Source organism: Oncorhynchus masou, chromosome 14 (assembly GCF_036934945.1).
Source record: "Oncorhynchus masou masou isolate Uvic2021 chromosome 14, UVic_Omas_1.1, whole genome shotgun sequence".
Lineage (NCBI taxonomy): Eukaryota > Metazoa > Chordata > Actinopteri > Salmoniformes > Salmonidae > Oncorhynchus > Oncorhynchus masou.
The window spans coordinates 32,033,679-32,046,347 of record NC_088225.1 but is presented as its reverse complement, the minus strand read 5'-3'; the positions used below and the strand labels follow the sequence as shown (position 1 = coordinate 32,046,347).

Sequence of the window (12,669 nt, the reverse complement as noted above, 5' to 3'; positions counted from 1 at the left end):
ATACAGAGCAGTAAAAGAGGGGGTAGAGAGGACTACAGAGGGTGGTGTTACTGTTCTGTTGCCATACTCTTCCTTACCCCAAATCCTGCCCATATATACTGTAAATGAACAAAAATATAAAGCGCGACATTCAAAAATGTCAACAATTTTATAGAGTTACAGATCATATCAGTCAATTGAAATAAATAAATTAGGCCCCAATCTATGGATTTCACGCCTGAGCAGGGGCGCAGCCATGGGAGTCCTAGGAGGGCGTAGGCCCACCCACTTGGGAGCCCAGCCAATCAGAATTTGTTTTTCCCCATAAAAGTGCTTTATTACAGACAGAAATACTCCTCCATTTCATCGCCCGTAGGTAAAAAAGCCAGATGTGGAGGTTCTGGGCTGGCGTGGTTAAATGTGGTCTGTGGTTGTGGAGGTCCTGGGCTGGCGTGGTTACACGTGGTCTGTGGTTGTGGAGGTCCTGGGCTGGCGTGGTTACACGTGGTCTGTGGTTGTCCTGGGCTGGCGTGGATACACGTGGTCTGTGGTTGTGGAGGTCCTGGGCTGGCGTGGTTGTGGAGGTCCTGGGCTGGTGTGGTTACACGTGGTCTGTGGTTGTGGAGGTCCTGGGCTGGCGTGGTTACACGTGGTCTGTGGTTGTCCTGGGCTGGCGTGGATACACGTGGTCTGTGGTTGTGGAGGTCCTGGGCTGGCGTGGTTACATGTGGTTTGTGGTTGTGGAGGTCCTGGGCTGGCGTGGTTACACGTGGTCTGTGGTTGTCCTGGGCTGGCGTGGTTACACGTGGTCTGTGGTTGTGGAGGTCCTGGGCTGGCGTGGTTACACGTGGTCTGTGGTTGTGGAGGTCCTGGGCTGGCGTGGTTACACGTGGTCTGTGGTTGTGGAGGTCCTGGGCTGGCATGGTTACACATGGTTGTGGTTGTGGAGGTCCTGGGCTGGTGTGGTTGTGGAGGTCCTGGGCTGGCGTGGTTACACGTGGTCTGTGGTTGTGGAGGTCCTGGGCTGGCGTGGTTACACGTGGTCTGTGGTTGTGGAGGTCCTGGGCTGGCGTGGTTGTGGTTGTCCTGGGCTGGCGTGGTTACACATGGTCTGTGGTTGTGGAGGTCCTGGGCTGGCATGGTTACACATGGTTTGTGGTTGTCCTGGGCTGGCGTGGTTACACGTGGTCTGTGGTTGTGGAGGTTCTGGGCTGGCGTGGTTACACATGGTTTGTGGTTGTCCTGGGCTGGCGTGGTTACACGTGGTCTGTGGTTGTGGAGGTCCTGGGCTGGCGTGGTTACACGTGGTCTGCGGTTGTGGAGGTTCTGGGCTGGCATGGTTACACATGGTTTGTGGTTGTCCTGGGCTGGCGTGGTTACACGTGGTCTGTGGTTGTGGAGGTCCTGGGCTGGCGTGGTTGCACGTGGTCTGTGGTTGTGGAGGTCCTGGGCTGGCGTGGTTACACGTGGTCTGCGGTTGTGGAGGTTCTGGGCTGGCATGGTTACACATGGTTTGTGGTTGTCCTGGGCTGGCGTGGTTACACGTGGTCTGTGGTTGTGGAGGTCCTGGGCTGGCGTGGTTACACGTGGTCTGCGGTTGTGGAGGTCCTGGGCTGGCGTGGTTAAACGTGGTCTGCGGTTGTGGAGGTCCTGGGCTGGCGTGGTTACACGTGGTCTGCGGTTGTGGAGGTCCTGGGCTGGCGTGGTTACATGTGGTCTGCGGTTGTGGAGGTTCTGGGCTGGCATGGTTAAACGTGGTCTGCGGTTGTGGAGGTCCTGGGCTGGCGTGGTTACACGTGGTCTGCGGTTGTGGAGGTCCTGGGCTGGCGTGGTTAAACGTGGTCTGCGGTTGTTGAGGTCCTGGGCTGGCGTGGTTACACGTGGTCTGCGGTTGTGGAGGTCCTGGGCTGGCGTGGTTACATGTGGTCTGCGGTTGTGGAGGTTCTGGGCTGGCATGGTTACACGTGGTCTGCGGTTGTGGAGGTTCTGGGCTGGCGTGGTTACATGTGGTTTGTGGTTGTGGAGGTCCTGGGCTGGCGTGGTTACACGTGGTCTGTGGTTGTGGAGGTCCTGGGCTGGCGTGGTTACACGTGGTCTGTGGTTGTGGAGGTCCTGGGCTGGCATGGTTACACATGGTTTGTGGTTGTCCTGGGCTGGCGTGGTTACACGTGGTCTGTGGTTGTGGAGGTTCTGGGCTGGCGTGGTTACACGTGGTCTGTGGTTGTGGAGGTCCTGGGCTGGCATGGTTACACATGGTTTGTGGTTGTCCTGGGCTGGCGTGGTTACACGTGGTCTGTGGTTGTGGAGGTCCTGGGCTGGCGTGGTTAGCGGTTTTGGAGGTCCTGGGCTGGTGTGGTTAAACGTGGTTTGTGGTTGTGGAGGTCCTGGGCTGGCGTGGTTACACGTGGTCTGTGGTTGTGGAGGTCCTGGGCTGGCGTGGTTAAACGTGGTCTGCGGTTGTGGAGGTCCTGGGCTGGCGTGGTTAAACGTGGTCTGCGGTTGTGAGGCTGGTTGGACATACTGGCAAATTCTCTAAAATGACATTGGAGATGTCTTATTTACCTTTATTTAACTAGGCAAGTCAGTTAAGAACAAATTCTTATTTTCAATGACGGCCTAGGAACAGTGGGTTAACTGCCTGTTCAGGGGAAGAACCACAGATTTGTACCTTGTCAGCTCGAGGATTTGAACTTGCAGTCTTTCGGTTACTAGTCCAACGCTCTAACCACTAGGCTACCCTGGCTGGCAACAGCTCTGGTGTACGTTCCTGCAGTTAGCATGCCAATTGCATGGTCCCTTAAAACTTGAGACATCTGTGCCATTGTGTTGTGTGACAAAACTGCACATTTTAGATTGGCCTTTTATTGTCTCCTGCACAAGGTGCACCTGTGTAATGATCATGCTGTTTAACAATCTTCTTTATATGCCACACCTGTCAGGTGGATGTATTATCTTGACAAATGCTCACTAACAGGGATGTAAACAAATGTGTGCACAAAATTGGAGAGAAATAAGCTTTTTGTGCAAATGGAACATTTCTGGGATTTTTTATTTCAGCTCATGAAACACTTTACATGTTGCATTTATATTTTTGTTCAGTATAGTTGGAAAGAGAGCCCAGAATTATGTTGACCTCTTTAACTCATAGGAAGTCCCACCAAGTTGACTACATACCCTTCAATGGCGCTGCTAGTGCTGAGTGATTAGTGCTTTTTGAGGTCGGTTCGGTTTCGGTTAGATAAGAAAATAATCAAGTATTTTTTACATTAAATGCGCTATTCATAATGTGGGTTGAATACTGTAAAACACAGAATAAAACAAATGAATAAAAGTCCCATGAAGGTAGTGACGTCCCATTACTGCTTACCACTTAATTCCCATCATTTATTCACATTACTTTCATCAAATATTCAGTTGTTGTGTATTTACATTTGTTTCTATTGATGACTTTATTATTTCATTCCAAGTCATCATCTCATCTCCATAGAGCTGCTGCCTTTGCTGTCTGACAAAATCACAATTTTAGTTGTTCTTTAAAGTAAATAAGGCATATTTTATGACTGCTGAATACCAGCTAACAATCACTTAGATCATGTATTTTCAGGTAGAGATATCTTGCAACAGATGCTCTCTATATCACCTCACAATCACACATTCCATAGCAATTGAAAAGAAACACAGATGGGACAAGTAGATTCGCAATGGATTATGGTCATTGTAGTTAATTACCACGTTTATGCACTAAACTATGTTGAATATTAGCCCTGTTGGAAACTCCCTACTATATTGCACAGTTCAGGCTGTATGCAATCTATCTAGAGTTTCTAGAGAAACTGTGCAACCCAAACAAAATGGAATTCAAATAATATAACCTCCGTCGGTCAATTAGTTGTTCAAAAAATGAAAAATAACCGACATTTAGATTAATCGCTCAGCATTAGGCACTACACATGCTAAAACAGATTTTCTGGCAAGTGCACCCTCTATTCATCTCTATGACCCTGCCTCATGTATCTCCAGACTCAGCTTTGTGCCAACTCCACCCTCTATTCATCTCTATGACCCTGCCTCATGTATCTCCAGACTCAGCTTTGTGCCAACTCCACCCTCTATTCATCTCTATGACCCTGCCTCATGTATCTCCAGACTCAGCTTTGTGCCAACTCCACCCTCTATTCATCTCTATGACCCTGCCTCATGTATCTCCAGACTCAGCTTTGTGCCAACTCCACCCTCTATTCATCTCTATGACCCTGCCTCATGTATCTCCAGACTCAGCTTTGTGCCAACTCCACCCTCTTCGTCACTTTATCTTTCCATGTCGTTGGACTCAGGAGTACATCTGAAATGGCACCCTATTCCCCATAAAACACCTTTATAGGGCTCTGGTAGTAGTAGTACACTATAGGGAAGAGGGGGCCATTAATTCAAATCACCATTATTCACCAAGTACATTTACACATACCCAGAATGTGCCTTGGTGCTGCCAGCAGTAGACAATATACAAACAGAATACAGACACATAGACATCATACAGAATGAACAACATCGGAACAGTGACCACAAAACATCAAACTGTGGAGTAGAGGCTGATGACAGTGGGAACAGACCATCTACAGAGGGGCTATATCTATATCAGCAGAGCGAGGGGTCCTGCCGTGGATACTGTGTTCTACAGAGGTGTACATAGTGCAAAGGCAGTATAGTGCAGATTAGTGGTTGAGGTCATTGATGAGAAGGTTCAGGTTGTCGTGAGAAAATAACAACAACGAGACGGCCTACAGGGAGGAGGTGAGGGCCCTCGGAGTTTGGTGTCAGGAAAATAACCTCACACTCAACGTCAACAAAACTAAGGAGATGATTGTGGACTTCAGGAAACAGCAGAGGGAACACCCCCTATCCACATAGATGGAACAGTAGTGGAGAGAGTAGCAAGTTTTAAGTTCCTCGGCATACACATCACAGACAAACTAAATTGGTCCACTCACACAGACAGCATCGTGAAGAAGGCGCAGCAGCGCCTCTTCAACCTCAGGAGGCTGAAGAAATTCGGCTTGTCACCAAAAGCACTCACAAACTTCTACAGATGCACAATCGAGAGCATCCTGGCGGGCTGTATCACCGCCTGGTACGGCAACTGCTCCGCCCTCAACCGTAAGGCTCTCCAGAGGGTAGTGAGGTCTGCACAACGCATCACCGGGGGCAAACTACCTGCCCTCCAGGACACCTACACCACCCGATGTTACAGGAAGGCCATAAAGATCATCAAGGACATCAACCACCCGAGCCACTGCCTGTTCACCCCGCTATCATCCAGAAGGCGAGGTCAGTACAGGTGCATCAAAGCTGGGACCGAGAGACTGAAAAACAGCTTCTATCTCAAGGCCATCAGACTGTTAAACAGCCACCACTAACATTGAGTGGCTTCTGCCAACACACTGACACTGACTCAACTCCAGCCACTTTAATAATGGGAATTGATGGGAAATGATGTAAATATATCACTAGCCACTTTAAACAATGCTACCTTATATAATGTTACTTACCCTACATTATTCATCTCATATGCACACGTATATACTGTACTCTATCATCTACTGCATCCTTATGTAATACATGTATCACTAGCCACTTTAACTATGCCACTTTGTTTACATACTCATCTCATATGTATATACTGTACTCGATACCATCTACTGTATCTTGCCTATGCTGCTCTGTACCATCACTCATTCATATATCCTTATGTACATATTCTTTATCCCCTTACACTGTGTATAAGACAGTAGTTTAGGAATTGTTAGTTAGATTACTTGTTGGTTATTACTGCATTGTCGGAACTAGAAGCACAAGCATTTCGCTACACTCGCATTAACATCTGCTAACCATGTGTATGTGACAAATAAAATTTGATTTGGATTTGATTTGACCATTTACAAAAGAGATACAGCTGGTATATGTGTAATGTTGGCTCCTGGACTGAATGTACGAGTGTGATGTGGACCTTGTTTGTTAAATGACATGATATGCTAACCTGGTCCCAGATCTGTTAATGTGATCTTGACAAGTCCAATGGCCATCCTCAAGTTGGCAAAACTGCACTAACAGATCTGGGACCAAGCTAATGTTATGCTGCTTTGATAGTTGATAGTGAATATTTTCTTTCTCTTTTGAGACTGGACTGAATTATACATTTCAAGGCCAGTGGGAACTGACTGAATGTGATCGGGCCATTTTGTGTCTCTGGTGAATAATACATTTCAAGGCCAGTGGGAACTGACTGAATGTGATCGGGCCATTTTGTGTCTCTAGTGAATAATACATTTCAAGGCCAGTGGGAACTGACTGAATGTGATCGGGCCATTTTGTGTCTCTGGTGAATAATACATTTCAAGGCCAGTGGGAACTGACTGAATGTGATCGGGCCATTTTGTGTCTCTGGTGAATAATACATTTCAAGGCCAGTGGGAACTGACAATGTGATCGGGCCATTTTGTGTCTCTGGTGAATAATACATTTCAAGGCCAGTGGGAACTGACAATGTGATAGGGCCATTTTGTGTCTCTGGTGAATAATACATTTCAAGGCCAGTGGGAACTGACTGAATGTGATCGGGCCATTTTGTGTCTCTAGTGAATAATACATTTCAAGGCCAGTGGGAACTGACTGAATGTGATCGGGCCATTTCGTGTCTCTAGTGAATAATACATTTCAAGGCCAGTGGGAACTGACTGAATGCGATCGGGCCATTTTGTGTCTCTGGTGAATAATACATTTCAAGGCCAGTGGGAACTGACTGAATGCGATCGGGCCATTTTGTGTCTCTGGTGAATAATACATTTCAAGGCCAGTGGGAACTGACTGAATGCGATCGGGCCATTTTGTGTCTCTGGTGAATTATACATTTCAAGGCTAGTGGGAACTGACTGAATGCGATCGGGCCATTTTGTGTCTCTGGTGAATAATACATTTCAAGGCCAGTGGGAACTGACTGAATGCGATCGGGCCATTTTGTGTCTCTGGTGAATTATACATTTCAAGGCCAGTGGGAACTGACTGAATGCGATCGGGCCATTTTGTGTCTCTGGTGAATAATACATTTCAAGGCCAGTGGGAACTGACTGAATGTGATCGGGCCATTTTGTGTCTCTAGTGAATAATAACTGCTCTGTTTTGGAAACTACTAGAGAGACAGACATTGATTCTGTGGATGTATTTCCTTGTTCATTTCTTTGTATTGGTGCAGATGTATATTAATTTATTTATTGCTTTGTGTTGTGAAGCTTAACATTATGACAAGCACTGCAGGTACAGGAACCATTTTTTTGTATTTTATAGCTGTAAATGACTAAATTTGAAAGGGAGAATTGTGAATTACTTGAAAAGGTTTCTCCAGTGAAAAAAAATACTATTTAATATGTCAGTTGATGTTACTTCAAATACTTCAGAAATTGCTCATCTTAAAGAAAACATGGAAGGATGAATTTCTAAAGTATTCTAATATGTAATTTTGGTGTCCTGCCTACAGGTTCTTTCCATGTATTGTAACTTATCTTTACCAGCAGGGGGAGACAAAGTCAAAACTTTGAACACACTCTCATTCAGATTTTTACATGGGAAGAATCTCAATTCAATTTGCTCGACTCTTCGCGTCCTCTCCGCTGCCCTCTCCTGGTTGAAAACGTGGACACATGTGCTTGCATTAAATTAGACCTGCCTTCACTCGTGCACCGTCATTTAGAGAGGAATCCCAAAACATGTGTAAAGTGTTAAAAATAAATGTAGCCAGACATTTTATAGACAACAGATTTAGTAGCATATAGTTTTTAAATGTGAGCATGCGTTTCTCTTCCGAGAAGAAAACAACTGATTTTGTGGCGGATTTCAAAAGGCTTCTACGATACGGAGCCGAGCGGGCACATTTGTGCTTCCTCGCTGGGAGAAGGCTATTGAGGAGGACACTACTCCGTTCGCCTATTAACAAATTGACACTTGTCTACATATGGCGACCACTTTTCGTTTTATGGGTCACGAAAGAGAAAAGTACTTAGGAGTAGAGAAGAGGACAGACTTTTTACCAATTGAGAAACTCCCATGACTTCCAATGTGTTCTTTTTAAGTGACAAAAAGAGATTGAGACACATTGGATTAGATCAAGAGTCCCAACAATGACTAGTATTTTGTTGTAATCTTTATTGTGTTGAACTTTAGTTTGAGAAGAAAGTCGTTGGACACTGAAAAGTAGTAAAACATCTCATGAAGGTATAACAACACATTGTCTGAACATCTAATTTCAATGTAAATACTGTACATTTAATATGCTGTGTCTATGGATGTTGATGGTAATACACTGAAAGTACATGAAGGATCTTTGTGAAATACTGATTATTAACCGAGAACTGATAAAAGATGAGAATCTAACAACATGACATCTTCATTTGTGGTTAAGGAAGAAAAGTAAAATAATGTCATGTAAATACAAACATCCTTGAAGATTTTCAAAAGATATGAACCTGATTAAACATTTAAAGATGACAAACACTTTATATAAATAACATTCACCATATATACAGTATATTACAAAAAATAGGCAGCAAAAGAGTATTGATGATTCAAACAACATGAAACAATAGCCAAGTCATAAAGATATTGCAAAATATTATTGGTTTCCCTTTCTTCATTATTCTATATTTCGTTCCGAATGACTGTACAACACTTTAGACAAAATTCACAAAAAATATTTGATTTGCTTCATTTGAGTTCTCTCCAGGTTCAACGCTTCATTATCAAGCTAGGTCTACACTTACCACAACTACAAGAGATCTACGGAAGGCTCGACTAAACATTTACTGGCAGGAAAAGACAACTTAAATCAATTCAACATTTTGTACATCGTAATTAGTATTTTTCCACCAGAAAAATAGATGTATGCATTAACCATAATCTATCTCTAAAACTGTACTTACTTTAGATGTATTGGACTTCAGAGTGATTTTGAAATTGCCACTGAATTCCAATCTGCCTTTATTTTGATTGACAGGTAAGACACTACACTTTAACTTCTAACATTTTCCATCAATGTCTTGACTTTAACGTTGAATATACATTTCACTACATTCGGTTATGGGTGATCTTTAGCAAAATGCTTGTTTTAAATGAATACCACTGTAGGAGATTAGAATGCTGGTGAGTTGAAGTAGGCTGAAAAGGCCTGAACATTTGACTTACTGATGTAGAATCTTACATTTGATCACTCTTTGTCGCTGAGAGGAAAAGCAAATGTGTGATGTATTCAAGGTTTAAAAAGGCTTCTAAAGATTGTAATTTCCACTTTAAAATGTCAGACTTGATTTGCCTTAACGAAAATGTATCAACCCCTACAAAAATGTCCAATCATTTTAATCCACATAATAATTCACATTTCCAGTTGCTGCTGGATTATTTTCCTGTGGTCAAGAACTGGCTCAAATTAAGATCCTACATCTGTACTGTGAGACTGAGCCAGCCTGACAACTGACAATGACCTGACTATATACATTGGACTACATACAATATATACATTCATCCAGACTCAGGGATACATGAATACAATGAGCTCTGCGGGACTCTTTTCCTCTTCTTATTATGAACACGTTGGATCAGGCAGCAGAACTGACAGTGGAGTTTAACAGAGTAAGACAGTGATGGAGGTTCATTCAGTGATAGGGGATATAAGTGGTGTGTCCCAATAAACATCTTTTTCCTGAAGTGTGCACTTGTACACTACTTACCACAAATCTAAAAGCATTGGATTGGTGGAGGTATGGGCTAGTTTCCATCATGCTTTTTATACCAATCATACTAACCCTTTCAGATCAGTGAAGGGAAGTAAACAAGTGCACACTTTGGGAGAAAGGAGTGATAATTGGGACATAAGCCAGGAGTCATACAGTGATAGGAAGGTAGACTGCAAGGGTCATGGGGTCAACCAGGGATAATAATAATCATTGATTAAACTTTTATAGCTCTTCATTACAGACAGAATCTCAAGGTGCTTGTTAAGCAAAATAATCAACAAGAAGTCATTTAAAAAGAAATAGGCTAAAACAGTAGCAAGATCAGCTAGTTTGAGTGGTTCTAGATCAGCTAGTTTGAGTGGTTCTAGATCAGCTAGTTTGAGTGGTTCTAGATCAGCTAGTTTGAGTGGTTCCTAGATCAGCTAGTTTGAGTGGTTCTAGATCAGCTAGTTTGAGTGGTTCTAGATCAGCTAGTTTGAGTGGTTCTAGATCAGCTAGTTTGAGTGGTTCTAGATCAGCCAGTTTGAGTGGTTCTAGATCAGCCAGTTTGAGTGGTTCTAGATCAGCTAGTTGAGTGGTTATAGATCAGCTAGCTTGAGTGGTTCTCAATCAGCTAGTTTGAGTGGTTCTAGATCAGCTAGTTTGAGTGGTTCTAGATCAGCTAGTTTGAGTGGTTCTAGATCAGCTAGTTTGAGTGGTTCTAGATCAGCTAGCTTGAGTGGTTATATATCAGCTAGCTTGAGTGGTTCTAGATCAGCTAGTTTGAGTGGTTATAGATCAGCTAGTTTGAGTGTTTATAGATCAGCTAGTTTGAGTGGTTATAGATCAGCTAGTTTGAGTCAGCTTTTGATAGATCAGCTAGTTTGAGTGGTTATAGATCAGCTAGTTTGAGTGTTTATAGATCAGCTAGTTTGAGTGGTTATAGATCAGCTAGTTTGAGTGTTTATAGATCAGCTAGTTTGAGTGTTTATAGATCAGCTAGTTTGAGTGGTTATATATCAGCTAGCTTGAGTGGTTATAGATCAGTAGTAGTGTTTAGATCAGCTAGTTCAGCTAGTGGCTCTAGATCAGCTAGTTTGAGTGGTTAGTGGCAGTCAGCTAGTTTGGTGGTTATAGATCAGCTAGTTTGAAGACAGCTAGTTTGAGTTATAGATCAGCTAGTTTGAGTGGCAGACAGTCATAGGGTTAACAGGCTCAGACAGCTCATTTGAGGGTTAAGATCAGGGTCAGACAGTCAGTTTGGTGGTTAAGCAGTTTGGTGGTTCTAGACAGTAGTTTGAGTGAGCTAGACATGGGGTTATAGCTCGGTGGTCAATGAGAAGAGGTTGTCAGTCAGGGTCAGACAGGGTCAGTTGTCAGGAAAATATACACTATCTGGTTAACACCATGGAAATGACCAGTTAGGTCAGACAGACATCATAGGGTTAACAGGGTCAGACAGTAATATAACAGGGTCAGACAGTCATAGGGTTAACAGGGTCAGACAGTCATAGGGTTAACAGGGTCAGACAGTCATAGGGTTAACATTGTCAGACACTCATAGGGTTAACAGGGTCAGACACTCATAGGGTTAACAGGGTCAGACAGTCATAGGGTTAACATTGTCAGACACTCATAGGGTTAACAGGGTCAGACACTCATAGGGTTAACATTGTCAGACAGTCATAGGGTTAACATTGTCAGACACTCATAGGGTTAACAGGGTCAGACAGTCATAGGGTTAACATTGTCAGACACTCATAGGGTTAACAGGGTCAGACACTCATAGGGTTAACATTGTCAGACACTCATAGGGTTAACAGGGTCAGACACTCATAGGGTTAACAGGGTCAGACACTCATAGGGTTAACATTGTCAGACACTCATAGGGTTAACATGGTCAGACAGTCATAGGGTTAACATTGTCAGACAGTCATAGGGTTAACAGGGTCAGACAGTCATAACAGGGTCAGACACTCATAGGGTTCAGACAGTCATTGGGTAACATGGTCAGACAGTCATGGTCAGACAGTCATAGGGTTAACAGGTCAGACAGCCATGGGGTTAACATGGTCAGACACTCATAGGGTTAACAGGGTCAGACACTCATAGGGTTAACAGGGTCAGACACTCATAGGGTTAACAGGGTCAGACACTCATAGGGTTAACATTGGTCAGACAGTCATGGGGTTAACATGGTCAGACAGTCATGGGGTTAACAGGTCAGACAGTCATGGGGTTAACATTGTCAGACAGTCATGGGGTTAACATGGTCAGACAGTCATAACATGGTGTCAGACAGTCATAGGGTTAACATGGTCAGACAGTCATAGGGTTAACATGGTCAGTCTGACTAGGGTTAACATGTTAGTCAGACAGTCATAGGGTTAACATGGTCAGACAGTCATAGGGTTAACATGGTCAGACAGTCATGGGGTTAACAGGGTCAGACAGTCATAGGGTTAACAGGGTCAGACAGTCATGGGATTAACAGGGTCAGACAGTCATGGGGTTAACATCAGACAGTCCTGGGGTTAACAGGGTCAGATAGTCATGGGGTTAACAGGGATAGTCATAATAGGGTCAGACAGTCACTAGGGTTAACAGGGTCAGACAGTCATAGGGTAACAGGGTCCTGGGATTAACAGGTCAGACAGTCATGGGGTTAACAGGGTCAGACAGTCATGGGGTTAACATGGTCAGACAGTCATGGCCAGACAGTCATAGGGTTAACATGGTCAGACAGTCATAGGGAAACATGGTCAGACAGTCATAGGGTTAACAGTCATGTCAGACAGTCATAGGGTAACATGGGACAGTCATGGTCAGACAGTCATCAGGGTCAGACAGTCATAGGCTTAACAGGGTCAGATTCATGGGGTTAACATGGTCAGACAGTCATGGGGTTAACATGGTCCGAAAGTCATGGCCAGAC

The 12,669-nt window shown here is 44.1% G+C and overlaps 1 protein-coding gene across 2 annotated transcripts; it reads left to right on the top strand.

Annotated features, from left to right (window-relative positions):
* Positions 1–359: 359 nt before the first annotated feature.
* LOC135554746 (uncharacterized) lies at positions 360–3,314 on the top strand. 2 transcript variants are annotated; one of them, XM_064987177.1, is made up of 3 exons: positions 360–887; positions 929–2,286; positions 2,319–3,314. In XM_064987177.1, exons 1-3 carry the CDS (start codon positions 369–371, stop codon positions 2,482–2,484), a joined length of 2,043 nt encoding a protein of 680 aa, XP_064843249.1. In that variant the 5' UTR covers positions 360–368; the 3' UTR covers positions 2,485–3,314. The 2 variants fall into 2 exon arrangements, with proteins under 2 accessions (XP_064843249.1, XP_064843248.1); XM_064987176.1 differs by having other exon boundaries at positions 929–3,314.
* The last annotated feature ends 9,355 nt before the right edge of the window (positions 3,315–12,669 follow it).